The 23,272-nt window shown below is 47.3% G+C and overlaps 4 protein-coding genes across 7 annotated transcripts; 2 read left to right on the top strand and 2 right to left on the bottom strand.

The window, feature by feature from the left end:
* Positions 1 to 65: 65 nt before the first annotated feature.
* LOC125541160 (uncharacterized) lies at positions 66 to 7,063 on the bottom strand. Its single transcript, XM_048704629.2, has 21 exons — positions 6,727 to 7,063; positions 6,554 to 6,616; positions 5,521 to 5,855; positions 5,323 to 5,407; positions 5,168 to 5,245; positions 4,970 to 5,029; positions 4,788 to 4,892; positions 4,189 to 4,299; positions 3,416 to 3,457; positions 3,138 to 3,248; positions 2,877 to 3,064; positions 2,378 to 2,661; positions 2,172 to 2,293; positions 2,012 to 2,054; positions 1,823 to 1,914; positions 1,510 to 1,558; positions 1,233 to 1,303; positions 1,030 to 1,149; positions 634 to 722; positions 497 to 542; positions 66 to 342 (listed from the first exon to the last, which is right to left on the bottom strand). Exons 1-21 carry the CDS (start codon positions 6,847 to 6,849, stop codon positions 295 to 297), a joined length of 2,265 nt encoding a protein of 754 aa, XP_048560586.2. The 5' UTR covers positions 6,850 to 7,063; the 3' UTR covers positions 66 to 294.
* A 1,803-nt stretch (positions 7,064 to 8,866) lies between these two features.
* SIS3 (SUGAR-INSENSITIVE 3) lies at positions 8,867 to 13,143 on the top strand. Its single transcript, XM_048704622.2, has 8 exons — positions 8,867 to 9,106; positions 9,250 to 9,288; positions 9,408 to 9,548; positions 11,030 to 11,168; positions 11,254 to 11,346; positions 11,823 to 11,888; positions 12,160 to 12,276; positions 12,375 to 13,143. Exons 1-8 carry the CDS (start codon positions 9,078 to 9,080, stop codon positions 12,885 to 12,887), a joined length of 1,137 nt encoding a protein of 378 aa, XP_048560579.1. The 5' UTR covers positions 8,867 to 9,077; the 3' UTR covers positions 12,888 to 13,143.
* An 898-nt stretch (positions 13,144 to 14,041) lies between these two features.
* Positions 14,042 to 17,632, top strand: LOC125541123 (peroxisomal membrane protein PEX14). Of its 4 annotated transcripts, none has more exons than XM_048704609.2 (10): positions 14,042 to 14,326; positions 14,420 to 14,622; positions 14,711 to 14,908; positions 15,002 to 15,179; positions 15,314 to 15,484; positions 16,151 to 16,182; positions 16,284 to 16,326; positions 16,402 to 16,469; positions 16,737 to 16,775; positions 16,888 to 17,632. In XM_048704609.2, the coding sequence occupies exons 1-10, from the start codon at positions 14,281 to 14,283 to the stop codon at positions 17,338 to 17,340; spliced, it is 1,431 nt and encodes a 476-aa protein (XP_048560566.2). In that variant the 5' UTR covers positions 14,042 to 14,280; the 3' UTR covers positions 17,341 to 17,632. The 4 variants fall into 4 exon arrangements, with proteins under 4 accessions (XP_048560566.2, XP_048560559.2, XP_048560571.2 ...); XM_048704602.2 differs by having other exon boundaries at positions 16,734 to 16,775; XM_048704614.2 differs by having other exon boundaries at positions 14,043 to 14,326; positions 14,423 to 14,622; positions 16,734 to 16,775.
* A 483-nt stretch (positions 17,633 to 18,115) lies between these two features.
* On the bottom strand, positions 18,116 to 20,328 carry LOC125541112 (uncharacterized). The gene has a single exon (XM_048704593.2). It carries the CDS (start codon positions 20,054 to 20,056, stop codon positions 18,569 to 18,571), a length of 1,488 nt encoding a protein of 495 aa, XP_048560550.2. The 5' UTR covers positions 20,057 to 20,328; the 3' UTR covers positions 18,116 to 18,568.
* Between the last annotated feature and the right edge of the window lie 2,944 nt (positions 20,329 to 23,272).

The raw sequence follows: 23,272 nt of genomic DNA, 5'->3' as shown, positions 1-23,272 counted from the left end.
CCTATATTTGTACCTTCCTTTACACAGAAAGGCAAACTGACATATGATTGATAGATAGATAGATAGATAGATAGATAGATAGATAGATAGATAGATATAGTACATATAAATGCAACAACATAAATATAATACATCATTCACAGGAATGAGAACCCAGATACTATATAGCTAGTTAGCCACCTACTAGTACTACTACATACCTAATCCTCCTTCATTCTCTTTCTTTCTACAACCAAGAATAATAATAATCGCGCTACGACCGCATCCAAATGAATGAATAGCTACAATGAATAGCTACTTGAAGAAGATGCCCTTCTTCCTTCCTTTGCTCTTCTCGACGGCCTGCACACAAACAGAACGCGTCAACATCTTCATTTCAGTTCCATCACATGCCACACAAAAAAAGCACATGCCAGCATTAACTTCAAGTGTGCCTCGATTCGGTGTAGCAAACACAAATCGAAGCACGTTAAAGAGAAAACAAAAATGCCCGCACCTTCATTCTGAAGAGCCGCAGTATGAGCACGATGCTATCCCGTGACCTGCAGAATGCAAGATTCCATCAGTTGACCATTATTAACACAAACATAAGATGTAAGATAGCCGTGACTTGGTTTCAAACTCAAAACTCACGGGGAGTTCTCTCCAGGCTTGAGATTATACTCGGCACCATCCGCAGACTGGATCGAGAACTCGGTTGGATGTCCATACGGGATATTGATCTGCAAATAAATGTCGTACAAGATTAGTTATCAAATCTGCATACTGAAAAGGCAGCGCAATCGAAAATTAATTATTATCATTAGAGGTGTATAAAATCACACCACTGCCAAATTTGACCAGTCTCTTTCATTAAATTTCAGGAAACCTACTAAATGTATAAAATCACACCACTACCAAAGATTCTGGTACTCATATCTTAAAAGATTTTATCACAGAAAAAATACTGGGCTTTCTTGTCACTGGGCAGAGTATAATCAGAAGCTAGAACAGAGTAATTTCAAGGGAAATGATTTTTTGGAACCATACCGCTGTAGCTTGCTGGAATTTCTCTGTGATAACAACGCCACGCTGTCCATTACACTTGATGCTGTAGCCTTCCCTCTTTATTGCCAATACTGCAGGTTCCCACATATCTATAAATCTAACCTGCAGAATAAAAAAAATCAATGGTTACATGACATGAAGAAACAGGTGCGGCAAGAATGCTTTGAGCAAGAAAGGGGGCATACAGGTAGTAGAACTTCATATGACACATGTCCAGCGGAAAGAATTTTCTTGATGAGCTCCTTCATTTCAGGATCTGCACAGATAACGATTCCCTACTCAGCAATATGGTTCTTGTAATATTTTCTGTTGTTGTGTTCAACAACCAGCACAGAACTAGAATTATTTTAGGAATTCTCAGGGGGGATACTGAGCTCAGATACTTCACCAATTAGATCATGACAAGCATGCACAAGTTTATGCTACCTGCCAAAAATACAAATATTTTCTCAGCAAACTCACCACAAGTAATCTTTTTCTGCTCATTAGCGTAAACCTTCACGATCTCCCCCTACAAAAAAAGAAGAAGAAGAAATGCTTCAGATATAATTAAAGATTACGAGTGTCCTACTGAAAGCTCCAAGGGTCTACACTTTCATAGTTTCCAAACAAACAACTATGTCCGGGTGCCTCACTAATTTATTAATGCATACTGAGACAAATCACAATCAAGGGCATATGGTATATGATCCTCAACCTATAGAATCTGTTCTGTTAACAGAACTAGACCAAGCTATTGGTTCCCCACTTATGAATATCAGATGAGAGGATTTACCTTTCTTTTCCGGTCATCTAGAGGCTGGACCTCTATGGCTAGTAAAGAGTCCACATCATCAGCAGTAACCAAATATGTGGGCTGCTTTGCACCTACACCAGGGAACGGTAATATTGGTTTTCCTTTTGTCATAGTACACCAAAATAAAATACAGCAAAAACTTCCTTGCAGCAGGTGAAAACATAATACCTTCTATGTAATTCACCGATCCATCTTCCAAATGGCGTACCCACTGCATGCACAATTTGTTTTTGCAAACATTTAAATTGTAGTGAACTAAAAAGAAGCTCAAAAAGACAGGAATTTGATAGGATAGCAGAGCATGTTGAACCACAAATATAAACCGCACCTCAAAATTACAACTCGTGGTCCCGTTGATGGAATACCCACTTGCTTGAAGTTCTTTTCCAGGAAAAGCTTCACCTGTGATTCTTAGCCCATCTATGGCTGGCAGTGGGTCATCCTCTGCAACTGCATATTCATGAAAAAAATGTTTACCATCAGAACTGAAGAAATAAGGAGAATGAAATTGCATAAATCAAAATTATCCAGCACCTTCAGAGAAAGAAGTACTAGGCTCCTCAAGGACAGTAGGAAGATAAGGGTAAGGCAAGTTTCCATCATCGGGGCCAGATGCCGAGCTAGGTGCGCCTCCAGAACCCCACTCCGCAGGAGGTTCTTGTGAAGCTTGGGTTTCAGCTCCCTCGAGATTTTCAGATACATCACTCCTAACAAGGTCTGTGAATGATGGGTTTTGATCCTCGGATTCAAGGTTAAATCGTACAGCACGAGGATCACGCTCAGTCCCTTGCGCTGAAACATCCTTGGTAGTTTGGTTGCTGCATAAACAAGAGAAGACAGACCCAGTAAGACAACCAACTTTGCCATGCTCTGTAGTTGAAAAATACTCCTACAAACTAACAAAAGGTAATCATAAAGATAGATAGATCAGCAAAAGGGGAACATGAATTACAGATTATACAGAATTACAGATAGAGAAGACTAAAAAACTAGGGAGGCTGTCATGCTGAGCTCTTAATAGAACAGTAATAACCTGCTTGGAGGAGAGGTCCTTCCAGCATTGCCATGCTCTGTAGTTGTTGCAGCAGCCTCGGCTGAGATGACCTGTTGGTTGTCATTTGCCAGTAAATCCCAATCCCGTCTAGTTCGAACGGGGGAAGAAATTGGAGATTGTACATGAGAATATGGTTGCTGGGGCACAATGTCAAGGCTGGGTTGGCTCTGGAAATGTGGCAAGTTAGAAGAATATCCATGCATCCAAAGAGTAAAGGACAAAGCCAGTGTAGAATCGTACAGAAGCAACCAATGCATTTCCAGGAGGAGGTGACTGCGCAGGACCACTTGTATTATTTGAAGATTCGGCACGCCAAGGAGTAATCTGGTACTGTGATTCCTTCAGTTTCTCCTGCACCATCCAAGTTTGCACACAAGACAACTTCAAAGTTCCGTGAGAGAAAATCTTCACTAATCTCTGAAGCATAACAAGCCCACTACTGGCCAGGACGTAGGTCCATATAAGCTACTGTCTCAACTCTCAAGAGCAAACTCCAACCAAAGCTCATTGTGACTCACCTCAGAAATAATGAGTTTCTCTTGCAAATGCGTAAACAAAACCTACAAAAAAAATAGTCTTAATAAAAAGTTATGTAATACAGGCCCAGGTTCAACAAAGCAAGGAGCAAAAGGAATCATATATAGTGGCAATAAACAGAAGAAAAATGTAAAGTAAAGTTAGCCTTATACTCCTTCTGGTCTCCGGACCGGTTTACAGGGCCGGGGGAAAATATCGTGTAGACCGATATAAAAGGCCAGCAAAGTAAATCCCTTCCCTGCCTGGCCGTCCCGCATTTACCCTTGTAGACACACGCGCACAAGAGTGAAGTCCGGAGGCGGAAAGAATTCACAGCCAATGGATGGCATGCATGTCCGAGGTGGAACATCATTAAGGAGCTTAAATTGATGTGGTGCGTTCTGCCTTGGTTACCAGAGATTTTTTAGCTGGCCCTCTAAACCGGCCTGGAGAAAGTATTCCGTTAAGAGGTTTGGTTGGAGCAGCTGTCCTTTTTCTTTTCTTAAGCCAAGCATAAACCTCTAAGTTAGAAATCGTAGGTGCTTGTTGTCTGCTAAATAATCTGTATAGTCTACATCACATCACATCACACAGAATCCCTATTGAGAAGATAGTTAGCTCTCTCTTAGTACACCTAAATTCCATAACTAACTTCCTGATCCACGGCTCCATGTTGTACAAACTTATTTGGTGAAACTTGGAATTTAATCAAGTCCAAAATAAGCATAATGTCGGCACACATAGTCACATATATAAACTGAAAAGGGGTACATACCTTGAGATTGCCAACAATTGATTGAGCATCATGAACAGAAGGCTGCAGATTATATTCTGACAGAATAGGCAACAAAGAAGATACGAAAGTTGATCTCTCTTGATGTGCTGCCTATGGATTACAAAAGGTACATGTCAGCATTACATCACCAAACTAGACAAAGAACAATTCAAGAAGATAAGGGGGCTCATAAGTCATAACACATATAAAATAAGCTTCTAATAGAAATGGCTAATAGAGTAAGAGACTAACGCATTAGTTCTCCTATTCTCCGGGTGATTCCATTACTAGTGACCAGTTTTATAATAACTTATTAGACTAAGCCCTGGCCACATATGTTCCAGTGTTACTTTGAATATACACAGAGGTCATAAAAAGTCACCTACACTTGTTTGAATGTGGAGCAGAGATGAAGTTAAGTTTTATAAACGCTTCATTTCACGCAAGAAAACTAGCTATATTGGAAACAAATGCCTCCAAATGGTTCCCAAACGTACAGTAAGGTTGAATCAAGCATAACAGTGCAACGTCAGTTCGGTATTGCAATGTTAACTGCCTCTCTGAATTTTAACAGAAAGTATAACAGCAAAGAAAGTTACCTGCAATGCGTATGTCAGACGGATGTTCTCTTCGATGATGTCTTGTCTATAGGATAAAGCTTTTGACGCAGCATCAACCAAATCTTGTTGCTGCTGATCAAATGCCTGAAAACAATGTCTTATAGAATTAGTCTGCTGTATTCCAAGATGGTATTTTAACCTGATAAGATGAAGATACTTACCATTCGCATATATGCAATGCGCTTTTCCAGAACATGTTTCTCATTAAGTATTTTGGCTTCCTACCAAGAAACACAAGACGCCGGACCAAAGACGGTCCAGTTAGATTTTGTGGATGCATGCCGAAAAGCGAAAACAGAGAACGTGGAAGGGGGTAAAAAAAGGTAAAGCAATATTTTGTAATGCAGTATGCATGATACCTTCACTGAGTAGTCAGCAAGGTGTCTTCTTAAATGTGCAATCTCTTCTTCATGTTCTTTGACCTTAACAAGAAGATCCTGTGCGAGTAAATATCTTTATCAGGAACATGAGATCCCATATGCGCGCCAGTACAGAGCAAGTGAACAATACATACCTGCTTCCAGATGATGTTTGAGCTCATCTCCATGCCTTGGCCAGCTAAACTGAGCCTAGAATCGTACTCTCCTTCCCTGCGGTTCCTGGAATGAAATGCTATTTTCTGTATCACTGCTCTTCAGGCAAGAGATAAGATGCATAGAGTGATGGGAAGAAAAAAAACTAAGCCGCACTGGTTAACATGCGATGGAGGTACCTAGTGGGTGAGAGGGATCGAGACGACGGGGTAGAGAAGTGAGACCGCACGCCAGCCTCAGCAGCGATGTGCTCCCCCGATGGCTTTCTGGACACTCGACCGGGCTGGTCGCTGTCCAGGTACTTTTGCTTCATCACGGCGTCGTGCAGCGTCTGCTCGGCAGGCCCATTCTGGTGACCAGGCAGAGTGCCCTGAGAGCCCGGCGGCGAAGACGAGGTGCCAAGCAATCTTTGGTCCTCCACAGTCTGATTCCCCACCGAGTCTCTGTAGGGCTCGACGGCCCGGTCCTGATCCAGAAGACCACTTGTAGAGGTTTGGTTTATAGCCTCGGACCTCTGGTAGCAGAATAAAAACATTACTAATATTTCTTATCTGAACATGATGAGAAAATATAGATTAACATGTAGATGCAGTTAAGCGGTAAGGATGAGGTAACTTGATAGTGTCCCTTGTCGTTTCGATGTGCAAAAAAAGAGGAAAAGCATGAGCAGCGTTAACTGGCAAGGTGGCAATACAGAGTGAGGCTTGCACAGGATGTATGAACAAACCGCAGGACACTATAAAACATTACTACTATTTCTGTGCCTCTGGTAGCAGATAAAAGTAACATCACTATTTCCATCTGCACATGATGGGAAGAAAATGCAGTGGTAATAAGCAGGTAGGCACAGACAGTTGCCTGATATGGACAACATTCTTTTATCTCCTCATTATGATGTGCACAAAAGGAGGAAGCCCATGATATGAGCAGCGTTAACTGCCTGACTGACTGACTGGGTGGCAATACAGAGTGAGGCTTGCACACAATGTATCAAACAACTGAAAGGCATTATTATGCATACGTGCATACATACAAGTACATACATACATACATACATACATACATACAGAGAGGAACGAAATGTGCAGTGGTGAGAGCAAGTTTTGGTAGATCTGGCATTGGTGGAATTAACAAGGGCAGGAGGAGCGCAGGTGGCGGCGGTGGCATGAGCAAGGCAGAGACAACGGGTGAGGGATGGATGGAGGGGCTTACGATTGCGTCGAGCTCCCGGGTCTTGCGCATCAGCTCCTCCTTGAGCCGGCTGTTCTCCTCCAGCTGCGTTCAGTTGAGTTGGTTGGTGTTGTCATTAGCACCGCCGCACAGGAACAGGATTCATCTATCATTCATTCGTAGAGAGTGAAATGGGTGAGGGAGAGGGACCTGACCTGGTGTCGGATGGTGGCCTCGGCGTCCTCGACGGCGCGCATCACCTGGAAGAGGTTGTTGGTGCCGGCGGCGTCGTCGGCGTCCGAGGCCAGCCCCCGTGACAGCTCGTCGGCGTCGGCCATGGCGCGGCGCGGCGATGCGGACGGGATGGGGGCGCGGCGTGGGAGGCGAAACCCTAGGCGGGCGGGCTGGCTGGATGGATTCAGTGGAGAGGGGAGTGGGGAATGGATTCCAGAGGAGAATGATACGATGCCTCGGCCTCACATATTTTTCTCTTCTCTTCTCTTCTCTTCTTCCCGTTATTAATTTGATCTCATCCCATCCCATCCCATCCGCGGCCGGATCCAACAAAGATCCGCAACACTGAGTATATAATTCCACGCCTCTTTTTCAAACATTTTATTTATTTATTATGAAATTATATTATATGCTCCCTCTGATTCGAATTAATCAACTGACGGAACCTCTGTAGAAAATCAAATTCATATCAGATATAAAATTCTACCGAGGGAGTGTCATTTTTGATACATACAGAGGGCGAAGCCGTTAACAGGGAATATCCGTCCACCTTCAACTCTCGCGCCCAAGCCTCTTTTAAGGCATCAACACTCGCATTTCCTCTCTCACGGGCATGCATTATGGTCAGAATCCTCTACACCCTCGCACTCCTCTCTCGCGCCCTTAGGGATGCCTCTCCAAGACCTGAACTCCCGCCTTTCTCTATCACGCCCCTCACGGGGGTGAGGGTTCCCTGTCGATGTATCGATAGAAGGGTTTCCCTTGGACGCATGTGGCCGTTGGTTCTACCACTTTCATCCAACGTCATGTGCTTCCCTTATCCATCTCCCGCCCACCATTCGCACCTTCACGTCCACCGCCCTCAAGACATAATCACCTATTCTGACTCCTTTTGCATCCACATCTTCTTGGAGGCTAATCCCGGTACGCCCTCAATCGGTCTAATACTGGTACGCCCTATGCCGCTTTGGACATTGTGAGATCATTATGGACCTTCGCTCCATGGCGGCATGGAGGAGGCGCTCTGCGAGATGTCATTACCGAATCGATGAATCCCACACGAGAAAATGTGTGGCGTGCAGGGTCTTCTCGGCCCTGTCCCTCCGCCACACTTGTCTACCTCAACATATAAAAAAAATTAAAAGTTAAAACATGATAAGTTTAAGTTGTGCTAGAAGCTACCGCATTCCAGTAATAACGGAACACAGGGGTTGCTTCCCAAGAAAGCAAAACCGCACTAGAAGGAAACTCATTATGGTGGATTAATTAGCTGCCTTACAATTTCATATAGCCATGCAGTTTCCTCCAATCTTGATACCAGTTTCCTTATATTATGTGGTACGGCACCTTCTTTGTGAGACCCGAATTAAAGAATCACGCGGACATCGGAGGATCGGACCAATTCATTGATATATATTACTTAACTATCTCACAAATCCCCTAAATTACAATAGGAGGCAAAAACCTTGGGCAACTAGCTACATACGAGTTCTTTGTTCCTTCTTAGGTTTTACGGTATGATCCAAACAATAAGCAAGAAACTCATGATCATACAATGGTAAAAGAACATAAAGCAGACAATGCTTGATTTGAAAAAGGGAAACGGTAAGTAAGGGTGAGGGGATATGAACTATTTGCTTCAATGGGTGTTCAGATTGGTTTCATACTCATTAGCAAGGGCTTTTAAGAAATGCTATATCCGAGAGGGAAATAGTATCCTTGGTGGACCACAATAGTCTTTGGGTGAAGTATCATTGTGTGGTCAAATCTGGCATATCTCGTGTAGGGGGTCCCGATCTGGCAGCCTTAACTAGATGGTAACATGACAAAGGGGATGGGGGTACGAAGCAGAGGTGATCTACTCGAGATGGTATGAGAATGAACGTGTCTCAGTAGGAGCCGTCCGTCCGTAGGAGCCCCACCCCAGCAGTGAGTGTTGCCTAGCGCCGTGGCCCCGTAGCGTAACATCATGAGTCACAGTAGCGAGCGAGCGAGCGAGCACGCAGACATGACCTACCCACACGGCACCGACGGCTGGGCCCATGCCGTGCTACCCCACGTGGCAGGGGGTAGGCGGGTAGGTAGGAGTAGGCGAGCGGGGTGAGTTGATCGGCTCCTCCTACCTCTCCGCCGTGCGGTCACTGTCCCCACAACCATCTTCTTCATCCCATCCCCATCGATTCCGTTCCGTTTGGGCGCTCCCGTTTGTCCCCGCATCCATCCATCCATCCACCCAAACCCTCGACGCGGAGGGAGCGGAGGCGACGGATGCGGGTGGATTCCAAGGTCGTTCCGCCGCCGCCGCAGCCAGCCCCAGATCTCACCAAACGGAATGGCGATGCGGGGCGTCGATTTCAAGTGGTACACCGTCCCCTCTCTAACCCTCGCTCGCTCGGTTCCTCTATCCACTCCCCTTTCGATCCCCACTGTTTCTTTTTCTTCTTCTTATTACTGACTGATGATGAAAATGTATGTATGTATATGAATCTGATTGCTTGCTGCAGGTACGACGGCTTCTTCCTCTCCATGCTCGCCACCAGCGTGTACGTCTGAATTGATCTGTTTTCATTTCATTTGCTTCTTCAATTTTCTATGTATCTATGTATGTATGCATGAATGCCTAAGTGTTTGCTCGCTTGCTTGCTTTGGTCTCATAATATAGAATCATCGTGTCCATCAACTGGAGGAGGTACCGCCTCTGCGCCCACCCGCTCCACATATGGATCGTCGTCGACTACACCACCGTCTTCGTCTTCCGCCTCCTCATGTTCCTCGACAACGGACTCGCAGCAGGGATGGGGCTGTAAGTCACCCCCAACTATTATTATCCCCCCTTTTACTTCCTGCACCACCATTCTCTTTCACATGCCTCTGCCTAGCCCAACTGCGCATTCCTCAATGAATTCATACTTCAAAACTGAGCTACACAAACTTATTAGGTTAAGATTCATGCACCAACCACCAGGATAACAAGGGAGGACACTGTACCCCTTTCTAAAACATCTGACTGCCTGAATATTCTACTAGTGCATTCCATCCAAATGCCTAAATGATACCACATGTATTCAACATGCTCAAGCCCCTATTACTAGTGAGAGACTCGAGCGAATGTTCAGTTTTGGATCAAGTGTAACATGCTCTGCTCACGCAAAACAATGCAAAGCCTCCACTGCTATTCCAATCAAGTGAATGTTCAGTCTTGGATTCAGTTTTATGCGCCACTTAGGCAACATAATTTAAAGCCTGTAGTCTACTCTTCACACATAAATTTGGATAAGTAAAACTGGCATCAGCCCCAACCCAAGAAAAAATGCCAGCAAAAAAAATGAGCTACTAGTTGAACGCATTATGCGCCCCCCGACTTATTGGCATGTTCATTACTTAAACATGGTCATAACCCTCTGAAACTAGTCTGCCAGTTTTGGAGGAAGCCACAGTCCGTACTTTATGGTGACAATGACATAATTTATCAGAGCTAGTATTGTCAGCGTCTTCGAGCATTGTACACATTATTTTGTCCTAGTTACTGCCTTATTTTCCTTGCGTCACCACAGGGCAACACCGGCGTTTTCCATAATCTGGTTTCTTGTATAACTGTTTTTTATTCAAGCACAAGTTGGGCTTTAAACATTTTTGAATATAATTAGAGTTACACTGCGGTAGAATTCTGTGACAGTAGTAACAATATATGGAATAAAACAAGACATAATTACACAGGCATTCTTGTGGATTTGTGAGTTCATACTACGTGAGGTAGGTACTTAGGCTAAGATTCATGTACTAACAACTAGAGTAAGGGACACAGTAACAATTTATGGTGGCATCATTTACCAGAGATAGTAATGTTAGTGTCTTTGAGCGTTTTACACATTATTTTCAAACACAATAGCGCAACGCCAGTGTTTTGCATAATCTGGTTTTAGGGATACCTTAATTTTTGATTCAAACAGAACTGTGTCTTCATATATTTCTGAAGAAAATAAGAGTTAGCTGTGGGCTGTGGGTGTTTATGGTTCTGTAGTTAGAGTTACATCGTTGGTACAATTCCATGACAACAGTAACAATATTCAATAAAACAGGACATGGTCATTTCTTTTGATGCATTGGCACTCTTTAAGACAAAAACAATTTTCTACAACAGCAGATGGTACTCTGCCTATTGTTGGGGGTCTTATGTCTGTGTTTTAAGATTACTACCTCTCTACCTCTCTTTTTTCCGAGAGAACCGGATTAACTTGTAAACCTTGCCGTACATCAGTGACATTTTTGTGTAACAAATCACAGGGATCTTGGATGGCAACAGAGATATACTCGTTTCTGTGGGAGGATAGTTGTTCTGTCAGTCCTTGTTCTTCTTCTGTATCCCTTCCTGTGGGTTTGGACTGTGATAGGAACATTGTGGTTTAACAGTGCAAGGAGCTGCGTAAGTTCTTTATTGTGGAAGCAAATTTTACCATCACCATACATGGAGAGAATTGCTACTCACTGCACATTCACCCCGTGTACAGCTGCCAGAGGAAGGACAAAAATGGGGCTTCCTGATATGGCTGCTTTTCAGTTACTGTGGGCTTGCCTGTATTGCATGCGTGGCTGTTGGAAAGGTACTGCTGCATAATTTGTCCATACAAAATCAAAGCTTGAATGTGATTGAAATATTATTGAAGTGCTGCTTATACATGATTATTATACAAAAGGTGTCAATATTTAGCTTTAGGAAGGTTCATGTCAATGAAAATCTACTGATGTAGCATATCTCTTCAATCTTCATAGACTATTCTAGTTAGTTTAACCTGCTTGTGTCTTACTTGGCTGCAGTGACATTCATGTCTATTGCCCTTTGAATTGAAGGTATTAAACTTCTGTTTGATGCGTGTACTGAGTTGCCAATTCGACATTGGAGTGTTCAAATTTGATTTGCATCAGTTAGTATCATATCCAGTTACTAAAAAACATGACAAATCTGTTGAGTGTTCTTTGTATTTGCACAGGACAAACTGAACCAGTGACCATGATTGTACTGGGCTGTTATGATTATCAGTGGAACTTGACATTTTCCATGTTTTTATTTCCATGGCAGTGGCTAAACCGAAGGCATGCACTCCGCCTGAGGGCACAGCAGGGGATTCCGGTCTCTGAATACGGGGTAATGCTTCCGTTTATTTCTGTACTGACGTTGGATGTAGGAAGTGATCTGTCAACATTAGAAGCTTAAATGCATCAGATCAAATTATCACAGATCTTTATCGGTACTACTTCTGTTCAGTGTGTCCAAAGCAGTCAGGATTACCTATTATAATGCCTCGGTACACAAGTTTCAAATTCAAATCTACACTAGAGCTTGCTAGCTACCTTATTTCTAGCAGTAGGAAGGTAATATGGCGATGGCGTAATTAACGTTATGTTGATGTGTGCAGGTTTTGGTTGACATGATTCGTGTGCCTGACTGGGCATTTGAGGCGGTCGGCTTGGAACTGAGAGGAATGGGCCAGGACACTGCATACCATCCTGGTCTTTATCTGACAGCAGCCCAGGTGAGTCGCTCACACAAATTAAATAGGTGTAGCAATTCACATGGACGAGAAGAAGAATGCGTCTAAATGTGCTATTTTTGTTGTGGTGCTTCATTCAGAGAGAAGCTGTGGAGGCTCTTATCCAGGAGCTCCCCAAGTTCATGCTGAAAGCCGTCCCAACAGACTGCAGCGAGTGCCCGATCTGCCTGGAGGAGTTCAAGGTGGGCAACGAGGTGCGGGGGCTCCCCTGCGCGCACAACTTCCACGTGGAGTGCATCGACCAGTGGCTGCGGCTGAACGTCAAGTGCCCGCGCTGCCGCTGCTCCGTGTTCCCCAACCTGGACCTGAGCGCGCTCAACGGCATCCGCTCCAGCAGCGAGATGCTGCAGCAGGACCGCCCCTCAGGGAGCAGCGGTGGAGAGGCGGTGGTGAGCCGGTACGTGGGGCCACAGCCGGGGCCGGGGCAGAGCTACCTGGTGCGGCTGCAGGGCCTGCTGCTCCGGCCCGTGGTGGGGCATCACGACGGCGGTGATGACGCTGAGGGCGGGCGAGCGGTGGTCGTTGATGGGGCTGAGGTGGCGGGCGGCGTGGTGGTGGTGGTTGAAGATGGGCATGAGCTGCGGGATCGCTGAGAGGGAGATTGAGGGGGTGGAAAACATGTTTGGCGTGTAGATTACACATGTATGTATGTATGTATGTATGGTTGTTACAAAGAGAGACTCGTTGAAAGATTTGTTGCTATAGTGAATGGAGAGGTTATATGTATGGTATGTGTAGGCTCCTGCTTTCTCTTTGTAGTAGTACTCCATCCGTTCCTAAATATAAGTCTTTCTAGATATTTTCAATATGGACTATATAGGGATGTATATAGACACAGTTTAAAGTGTAGATTCATTCATTTTGTTTTGCACGCAGTCCATATTGAAATATCTAAAAAGACTTATACTCTCTCCGTCTGGAAATACTTGTCATCAAAATGAATAAAAGAAGATGTATCTAAACATATTTTAGTTCTAGATGCATCTCTTTTTATCCATTTTAATGACAAGTGTTTTCGGACGGAGGGAGTAGTTTGTATGTGTAGGATAGGCGGCTGCTTCTGCTTGTTGATTTGTTTGTGATGGATGAGAAATATGTGTGGCATCGAGTTTTTTTCATTTTATAGGCGTCGGATAGGGGGTCTCGTCGAAGATCACCACCCCCTCCTTAATTGTCGGCGCCGACGGGCGGGGGTGTTGTGATTTGGATGACCTTCACTCGCCAGCGTTGAGAACCACCCGGAGCCACTGTCAGACTTGCTCATCTTTGCAGTGTGTGGACGATGGGAGCGAAGGAGGAGGGGGGGTAAACTTTTCAGTCACCGTGTTACCACATTGTAGCGGCTCCGTTGAGCCCTCCGTTCATGTTTGTCTGATTGGCATGAATGCAGGTAGGCGGCTGTCCTCTCGTGCCCGATTCGAGAGGATGTGAATACGCGGCGATGCTTCGAGAGCTGAACACGTGATGAGGGTTTTGCCGGGGCCGCTCAGTTGGGTGCCTATGTGGTGCACATCCGATTCCGGACGCCCGCAAACCTCGTAGCGCTTTGCTGCTGCCGGTTTGTTGGATTTCAAATATTCGGCCTGGCTTTGCAGTTGTTTGATGGACGGTGTTGAATGACAAAAAGTGTACGAGGAAGAAAAAGAGGAAGAGGAGGAAGAAGAAGTTCCGAAAAAGAAAAAAGAAGGGACACACAAAAAAAGTAATTTTGGGTGGAAGGCAAAGAAAGAAGGCAGAGGAGAGGAGAGGAGAGAATAGAAGAGGATAGATAATCCAACTCAACTGCTTCTCAAACTGCTGCTGCTGCTGTAGAAGGGAGGCGGCGCCGTGTGCATCGCCTCCTCGACTCATCAATCAATCGAAAAAGAAAAAATAATCTCTTCTTGACCGCCTTGCTGGGGTGGGTTGACGCCCACACAGATCTCAAGCTCAGGGGGCGACTCCCGTCTCATCTCATCGGGGCTCGGGGCAGGTCCAGGGAGGGGGATGGACTCCAATCAGCCGTCGCAGCCGCCGGCGTCGGCGCCGCAAGGTCCGTCATCTGCTTCTCTCTCTTTCTCTGCCCCCTCGATTCCCCAATTCGATCGCTGCTGACCAACCCAATTATCCTGTCCTGAATCACCAGCAGCAGATGCCGCCGGCGCCGGCGAGAAGCAGCTGGCTTTCGAGGCGCCGCCGCAGCCGGTGAGGGAGGAGTACGTGCAGAACGCCGTCAAGTTCCTGTCCCACCCCAAGGTCAGGGGCTCCGCCGTCGTCTACCGCCGCTCCTTCCTCCAGAACAAGGGCCTCACCAACGACGAGATCGACGAGGCCTTCCGACGAGTCCCCGTACGCATCGCCACTCGCTCTTCCAATTCCCCATCTGCTACTCCTGCTTGTTCTAGTAGCTAACCTGCTCTGCTCTGCTGCTCTGCAGGACCCGCCGCCCACCACCGCGTCCCCTCCCACCCAGACCCAGTCCCCTGTCCCAGCCGCCGCCCCGCAAGCTTACGCGCAGCCAGCGGCAGGGCCCATCGTCGTCGCCGCGCCGCAGCCCAGGCTCACCTGGTACCGCGCCTTCATCGCCGCCGGGCTGCTGCTCGGCTTCGGAGCCAGCGCCGCAGTCTTTGTCAAGGTAGTATACTCTACCTCCCCTCCTCTATTCTCTGCAGGTTTCAGACCTTTTTATCTCAGCCATTAACAGCCAGCTTACCTACCTGTTGCGCAGAAGCTGCTCCTTCCCAGGCTCAAGTCATGGATCCGCAGGGTCGTCGCCGAGGGCCATGAGGCGACCGAGCTCAAGGCCAAGATCGACGAGGAGACCAGGGAGGCCGTCAAGGCCTCCGCGATGGCCGTTTCCGCCATCGCTCAGACCAACCAGGAGTTGCTCGCTTCCAAGGACGAAGGTATCCTACCTAAACACTGCTCCTTCTTAGTTCATCACACTAGTTCAGTTACCTGCATATGCAACTTTATCTTCATCTCAGTTGATCACACCGTTTCTGTTTATCTTATATCAATTCTACTTATGTTTTGGCAGAAAAGAAGATACTTGTGACTTTGACGCAAGCCCTGGATTCCCAAGCAAAGGTGTTGAAATCATTGAGTGAGTCGTTGAGCCATAGCAGGGACTCCGTAAATATTACAAGGGAGGATAGGTTTTCGCACTACCGCCCACTGGAAGAGCATGCCCCCTCCGCCACAAGGAATGGTTAGTATCAAACAAAATCTGTGCACCATTTCACTTTGTTGTACTCCCTCCGTCCGTAATTACTTGTCACGAAAATGAATAGAAACGGATGTATCTAGAACTAAAATACGTCTAGATACATCTATTTTTGGGACGAGTATTTCCGGACGGAGGGAGTATTTGATTTAGGATGCAAAGTTAATCTAGTTACGGCAGGAACAATGCTGAAAACCTTAAAGACTATCTTGGCCCATCATTTAAAGGGAAGGCTTGTTTTGCTATGCTGTTCCACTTCCCATTAGCCAATGCCAAGCTTTATTTTTTCACCTGCATCACAAGATATCCACCTTATGTCGGCACAATGCTGTATAAATCCATCTGCGTCATTTCATAATGCTGTATAAATCCACCTGTACCGTTTCATACTCCATTGTTCTTTCTTTGCATCAAACACGCTGCAAAGCTGGTCTAATTATAGAGGGAACAATGCTAAAGACCTTTGACTCTATGCTGTTCAACCTCCCATCCACCCTGTATCGGAAAGTGCACAGCTTATCTTGTGAAAATGTCACATAAAGCCATATGCATGCATGCATGCCCTAGATCAGACATATTTTACTATGACTGTCGACGCATATAACTATGAGGATCTGACCAAATTATTGTTTGTTTGACCACAATGTTTAGGGCCTGTTAACACTCCATGGAGACCTCCTCAGGTGTGCACTCCTTTTCTTCATCCTGTTATAACACCTTCAATAATATGCTCATGCTTTGGATATAACTGTCCGATTACTGAACTGCTTTTCCTTTTTTGTAGCAACCTAATATGTATGGTGCCCCAAACAGTGACTTCGGCTCAGGTCAGCATCTCTTGCTAAGATCCATTGGGTGCTTCCGTCTTTCTTGCTACTTACCATTGGGTGTTTGCTGAGCAGGGAGGCCTTCGTTTGCGCCAGCACCTACTGAACCTACCTCCGGGTCATATTCAAGATCTTATGTCGAGGTAAGAAACCAATCAGGTTATATAATTAATACATCTTGCTTTTGCTGAAATATTGAATATGAGCTGGATTGACTCTTGAACACACACATTTGGTGTTGCATGATGCACATTATATTGGGGGAGATTATGTCATTTGCTGTAGCAAAACCTTCAGTCTAGCTTTGGATGATTTTCACACTTGAGTTAATTGACTCAAGTAAATTATGTATCGAACTTTACTTGCATATTGTCTGACCTGTCTTTGCATGACATTCCGACTTTCAGCAGACGGTGCAGCGAGGGGATAATAGATCTTCTGGGACCAAGGTATGATATGATGACCCTGAGCCTTATCTTTGCTGCAAACAAGGGTGCTTCTTTTTACTAGACGCAGCAGTGTTATAACAACTGACTAACAGTGTCCTATCTCTATTGCTAGACGCAGCAGGCATTGGAGATGCTGCAACACGCAGAACAAAAGCTTGCTTATAGATCCAACGCGTACTTGAGCGAGGATGGATCATACTCCCAAGCTCAGGACAACTATGCCCCCTCGTACCACCAGAACGGGAAGGCCCCTGATTTCCATGCAGAGGAGCCGAGGCCGCTGGCGCACAGCAGCGGTGTTGTGGAAAGGCCGCCGCCTCAGCGTCAATGGGTCCCCCCTCAGCCTCCAGGTGTCGCCATGCCAGAAGCGGCGGCTGCTATTCGTCAACAGAAGTCTCTTACGAAGCAACCGTCTAGCGACACGTCCGAGGCTGATGGTGAGGTGCAGGTGAACGGTGCCGCGAGCTCGCCTTCCGCCGCCGCCACTGAAGTGCCGGTTAATGGGAGTGCCGCAAGTGATGCTGGACGCAGCGAGATCGAAGAGCAGGCGGAAGCTGCTGCTTAGACAGCTGGACCACCCCGACAATCGCAACACAATCTAAAAGTTCCAAGCAAGATCCTGGTAGATGATATGGCAGTTTGTCGTAAGTTTGTGAACAATGTTTGGATTGCCGCTGCAGCAACAGCCACGGGGCGGCTAGAGATGGAATAAAAGAATAAGCCAGACTTAAAATCTAGCCATTTGTGATGATTGTGAGTTTAGATTATGTATACTATCTGCTGTACACTGAAAAAAACAAGAAAATATTGTTATGGTTGTGCCATCTGTACAAATCTGTTTGTGGATTGTTTGATTATCCAGGTTTTGCCGACTATCGTGTTGTGGGTCAGATATCATATTGCTTGTGATGCTATAATGCATTCTTGTGATGCTGATATTGTTGTTGGTATGCATCATTGAGGGCTTTTGGTATTCTGTTGTGCATGCATCACCCAAGATGCCAAAATTCAGTTGGATCTTGAATGATGTGGTGACTGCTGTGCTGATGGAGATCCAGCCAGCAGCCTGACATAACCACTGATGTCAGTTTCAACAAACATCAATTTTTTTGTTTGCTTGGTTTTATTATCATCAGCCTGCAACTCTGCATAAAAGCTTCCTTTTTTTTGGTGCTGTTTGCTATCTGAGGTTGAAATGAAGATGGCAACCAGATCAACTCACTCCAGGATTGCAGTTCCTGGCCTATCAACCACAGATGAAAGGTACTTACAATGAAACCAACTGCATTTTATCATCATCATCATCATCATCATCATCATCATCATCATGCCAAGGGGAGGGATCAAGCATACCATAGCTTACTTCACTGGTAGCAGGTAGATATATATTACACATGGGCATTAGAAGCTCGATCATCGCCAGATCGTCTCCGCAGCCAGTATAGATCGACATCGAAACATACTGACTGGGAATTAGCAGCTACGATGATTCGAGCAGGACCAGTACCTAGCAGGACTAGAGTTCATAATATACAAGAAGACCAACTGGATCACTGACTAAACTAACTATACTAGGAGGTAGGAGGAGCTTATCTCCATCTAGCAGACCAGAGCATGGCTGGGCTGAGCTGAGCTGAGCTGAGATCAATGGTGATGAGCAGCAGCTTAGGTGGAACTAGACTAGAGCTAGTAATATACAAGAGCACCTAGATCACTAGCTAACCATCATACTAGGAGGCATGGAGAGCTTATCTCCATGTAGCAGACCAGAGCATGGCTGAGCAGAGCTGAGATCAATAGTGATGAGCAGCAGCTGAGGTGGAAGGCCCTGCCCTGCCGGCATTCAGCGCCCGGTCGACCTTGACCAGAAGGTGCTGCATCTCTCCGGCGAGGCTCCACGCGCTGTCCTCCTTGCCGAGCAGCCTTGGGCCGGTGAGGGACGCGATCATCCTCTCGAGGTTCTTCCGGACGTCCGTGAGCGGGATCTTTGGAGGGGGCGGCGGCGGGCGCAGGTACTGCAGCCGCGCCGCGGCGAAGTCGCCGAGCGTGTGCACGCAGCTGTAGGCGGCCTCCGCGGCGGCGCTGCTCTGGAACACGACGCGCGCCTGTTTCTTGGTGATCTCGGTGCTGGGCTCGATGAGGGGGCCGAAGCCGCGGAGTGTGGAGTGGAGCTGCTCCTTGGAAGGGAGCTGATCGGCGGCGGTGCCCGGGGCGAATTGCAGAATGAGGGCCACCGGCTTGCTGAAATGCTGCTGCCCGTTGACAGCTTTCTTGTTCTTGGCCGGCTTCTTGGGTGCGGAACTGGCGCTGCCGGTGCTGCTGCTGTGTGTGGCAGCGAGCTGAGCAGAGCAACCCGCGCCGGCAGCACTAGCAGGCGCACCCAGTGCGAATGCCACCTTCTTCTTCTTCCTCTTGCTGGGTCCAGTGCCCCCTAGTGCTGCATCTGCATTTGATGGTCCAGCGTGGTGGGCTTGTGCGTATGCAGGGTAACAAGCCATGGCAGTAGCGCCGACGCCATGGGTGGGGGGTTGAGCAGAGCAGCCGGCGGCAGTAGGCGCACCGAGTGCGAATGTCACCTCCTTCTTCTTCCTCCTCTTGCTGGGCCCAGCTCCTCCTCCTGGTGGTGCTGCTGCATTCGGTGGTCCAGCTCCAATGTGGTGGTGGGCTTGCGCATGTGCGGCGTGGCCAATGGCAATGCCACCGGCCTGTTCCTCCTTGCCGGCAGATCCGTTGGAGACGGCCATGGCCTGGCATGGATTCGGGCGAGCGGCGGCAGGGGCATCAGTAGAGCGATGCTGACCTGTGGTAACCAGGGCAGCGTCCTTGCCGGCGCGGTGGGTGGCGGCCACGGGGACGGAGGCGGAGGCTTCCCTGTGGAGGGCGAAGAAGCCGAGGAGAAGGCCGGCGTCGACGCCCCCCGTCCCCGGGGGTTCGTAGGGGGAGGCGGCGCAGCGGTGGAGCGCGGCGAGCAGGTCGGGCGCGGCGACGTTGGCCTGCCGGAGCCGGAGGAGCAGCGCCGGCCCCTCGTTCACCGCCCCCTTTCTTGGAGGCGGAGGCGGAGGCGGGGTGACGATGCAGTCGTCGTCGTCGTCGCCGTGGAGGGTGTTGAGGATGGTGGGGGTCTCGTAGTCGGCGAGGTACCTGCTCCGCTTCCGCGCGCGCTTGGCCGTGGCCTTGTCCTCCACGGCCACGCTGCAGGCCGCGGCCGCGGCCACCGCGAGCGCGAGGGTCTGGGCCCCGACGCCGGGCGCCGCCGCCGCGGGTGGGGTGTCCGTCTCCATGAGGGCGCCGGAGAGGGAGGGGGGAAGCGCGGCGGCGACGGCGATCTGTGGATCCGGTAGCTCCGGGGTAGGAGTGGGGCGCGGTTAATGCTGGCTGGGGGAGAAGAAGGGAGGGGAAGTGGGGAGGAGCTGACAGTGACAGTGGCTGCCTCCACTCCACTCCACGTGTGAGTACCTCCTCACTCGTACGTGCAACTCTTTCCGTGCTCCTCACAAGTGGAGAGGTGAACCCACCTCTTTCTCCTTGGTCTTGGGTGGGTTCAACCATCGATGTTTTCTTTACTCCTTTCCACAACACTACTTGTCCCTCCTAGTTGAACCTGAAGCTGGTTGAGCAAATGCAGGTAAAAAAGAAAATCATCATCTGTATATTGTTTGGTTGTCTGCATTACAACAATGGTAAGATTAGGGTTTGATATTTGTGCTTCCAGAGGTGAGCAGACGCGTTTGGTTGCGTGCAGCTAGTGGCTTTGCTCACCCCTTTCAAACATGGTGGCCTCACCATCGAAATGCACCAGGCAGGTCACATACGAACAATGCTTCATAAGAGACATCACGTAGTACAAGCATAGGTTCAAGACAGTAGGGACATATGATGCCCTTGCACGCCCCCCCCCCCCCCCCCCCGTCCTAAACCCGGCTAAAGTTTAAAGGATCATCAACAACAGACAGGTAGACAAAAACCGACCAACAGGAGGGCATGCTGGATGCCGCCCCGGTAGCAGTGCTTCTGGCACCTCGCCTTGCACATGATCGAGCTACTGGTGTTGGAGACCTGGACCTTGAAGCCGAGCCTGAAGAGCCGTAGGACGAGGAGGTCGCCGGAGACGAACTTGTGACTGCGGCAAAAGTATTGCCAGCCCCTCCCGAGGACCAGCTGCTAGTGCAAGTTCTGGACCTGCATCTAGAACTCGCACCACTTGTAAGCTGAGAGCCTCACGACGCAAGGAGGCTTCAGGACCAGCCATTGCTTCGTTATCGCTCTCAAGGCTGACGGAATGATGAGCATGGTGATATCTTCCTCGTCCTTGATCTGCACGTTGAACCTTAGCGGCTCTCGTGCCCCCTCCTCATGGCCGATCCTCGGGCTTAGGATTTTGGGCTAGGATTTAGGCGACTCTTAGGCTTTTGGGCTAGGATTTAGCTGACTCTTTGGGCTTTAGAGATGAGGGAAGAGATGAGTTTTATTTTGCCAATCTTTTATTATTTAGTCTGGCTAATATCACCTCATATCCAAATGTTCGGATAGCAAACAGACTCCAAATAGGATGAAATTCGATGTGCAACCTCAGTACGATATAATAAGACCACACACAAGCTTTCGACTTATTTTGAGAACATTCATTTCCGTTTTATAAAATAATTTTTAAATGGTCTCACGGTCACATGTAAGTGCCCGGTTGGTCTCCGAGCAGAAGGGCAAAAGAGCTTGAGTTACCTATTCGCCATCCAGTCAAAAATGGCGAAATAAAATATGGCTATAGGTTTAATAAAAATACCGGGACAACCCGGTACGAAAGCAACGTGCTGCTGGTCATGATGCACAAATAAATAACAGGTAATAGGCAAATATAATAATCAGGGTTACTCTAGATCTTAAAGTAGCCGCTCCTTGAATCTCTGTATGAAGGCATCAAGCATCCTCACCGTCTTAAACTAAAACACTTTGTGGGGCGGGTGGGGGTCGCGCTTGGCTGCTCCCTAGCAAACGAGGAAAAAAGGGAGCTGCCAACCCCCCCCCCCCCCCCCCCCCCGGCGTCCAGTCGACAGATAAAAGGGTCCTGAGTAATTGATGAGACACATTTTATGTTTTGTTTAAAAAACATATTAGTCATGTTCTATCGAACTTTGATAGGACGGAGGATCGTAGTGTTGTTTGGATCCAATGCGGTCCAGAAAATATTCCCTTGTGTAGGGAAGAACAAATGCCATCATGGGTAGCTTTATTAATTTCACAAAATGGTTATATCATTCACTAAGTTTACAAGAAAATGTAGGGATTCATCGACCCAATTACAAGAAACATCATTCTCAAGTTAAAACCATAACTAATTTTGCTCCCGAGCAATACAGTCCCCCCCCCCTCCCCCCCCCCCCCCCCCCCAAAAAAAAACAACGAAGGTTTTAGCCTTTCATGAAAGAGAAACAACGCAACTAAAAAAAAACGCGGCTTCCCTGCAACCAGCAGAATGTCCAGCTCATCACAGTAGCTTATATGGAGCATGAAGAGTGCTCAAGGTCACACATATCTCCATGGGGGCAGCACAACATTTTTTTCATGAACGTGCGTGTTTTTTACGAAATTAACACCAACAATTCTCGCATTTGTTTCCCCGCAAAAGAAAAACACACATTTTTTTTTTCTTGAGCGGTAGAGGGAGCTCTGCTTTAAAGCCAAAATCGAGAGTTTTCATTATAGATTGCTCTGCCTCTGTTTCCCTGCTATGAGCAAAATGTTTTCTTTTTGAGGGAAATGTTTCCCTGCTATGAGCAAAATGTTGGATTGTAGTTTCGGACAGAGATGTGGTGGCGCCATGAAGCAATGTACCGATGACCACATTGACCAGATATCGGTTGACCTAAAAAATTGCACCAACCGGTAGTAATGGGACGTACAACTTGTGTTATTTGCATATAAGGAAAATTTTTACAAAAATACAGTTTATGTTGACGCAAAAGTAATGCTGAAACTGAATTAATTAAACATAAGAAAAAAAAACATCTGTTGATCTCAAAGCACGGGCATAGTTCATGGTGATGGCGCCGGAGCAGTCATCACAATAGTGTTATTCCTAGCACTCTTTTGCCATTGGACAAATCTTTTCGTCTTCTCTCTGACAGGGTTGGGGATTGTCTTCACAATAGTGGCCCACTGAGGATAGATACCATCACCCAGGTAGTATCCTTTGTCGTAGTTGTGGCCGTTGATAGTAAAGTTCACCGGTGGGCTGTTGCCTTCGACAAGCCTAGCAAATACCGGCGAGCGCTGAAGCACGTTGATACCATTGTGTGATCCGGCCATGCCAAAGAAAGAGTATCAGATCCAGAGATCTTGAGACGTCACAGCCTCAAGTATGACAGTGTAAGCCCTGACATGGCCCTTATACTGCCCTTGCCAAGTATAAGGGCAGTTCTTCCACTCACAGTCCATGCAGTCTATACTGCCAAGCATCCTTGGAAAGCCCCTACTGGCATTCATCGTTAACAAACAACCTG

Source organism: Triticum urartu, chromosome 1A, assembly GCF_056163025.1.
Source record: "Triticum urartu cultivar PI428250 chromosome 1A, HENAU_Tu73, whole genome shotgun sequence".
Classification (NCBI taxonomy): Eukaryota; Viridiplantae; Streptophyta; class Magnoliopsida; order Poales; family Poaceae; genus Triticum; species Triticum urartu.
The sequence above is the reverse complement of the archived record's forward strand: the minus strand, read 5'-3'. Positions and strand labels throughout refer to the sequence as shown.

Excerpts from the sequence above, each read along its gene's own strand:
- LOC125541160 (XM_048704629.2), bottom strand. The coding sequence starts at position 6,849 with ATGGCCGACGCCGACGAGCTGTCACGGGGGCTGGCCTCGGACGCCGAC. Across the intron at positions 2,662-2,876 it reads AGGACCTCTCCTCCAAGCAG|CAACCAAACTACCAAGGATG; the intron begins GTTATTACTGTT and ends TTGTTTATGCAG. Across the intron at positions 1,150-1,232 it reads CATATGAAGTTCTACTACCT|GTTAGATTTATAGATATGTG; the intron begins GTATGCCCCCTT and ends TTTATTCTGCAG.
- LOC125541123 (XM_048704602.2), top strand. The coding sequence starts at position 14,281 with ATGGACTCCAATCAGCCGTCGCAGCCGCCGGCGTCGGCGCCGCAAG. Across the intron at positions 14,327-14,419 it reads GCCGGCGTCGGCGCCGCAAG|CAGCAGATGCCGCCGGCGCC; the intron begins GTCCGTCATCTG and ends CTGAATCACCAG. Across the intron at positions 15,485-16,150 it reads CCCCTCCGCCACAAGGAATG|GGCCTGTTAACACTCCATGG; the intron begins GTTAGTATCAAA and ends CACAATGTTTAG.
- SIS3 (XM_048704622.2), top strand. The coding sequence starts at position 9,078 with ATGGCGATGCGGGGCGTCGATTTCAAGTG. Across the intron at positions 11,889-12,159 it reads TTCCGGTCTCTGAATACGGG|GTTTTGGTTGACATGATTCG; the intron begins GTAATGCTTCCG and ends TGATGTGTGCAG. Across the intron at positions 12,277-12,374 it reads TTTATCTGACAGCAGCCCAG|AGAGAAGCTGTGGAGGCTCT; the intron begins GTGAGTCGCTCA and ends TGCTTCATTCAG.
- LOC125541112 (XM_048704593.2), bottom strand. The coding sequence starts at position 20,056 with ATGGAGACGGACACCCCACCCGCGGCGGCGGCGCCCGGCGTCGGGGCC.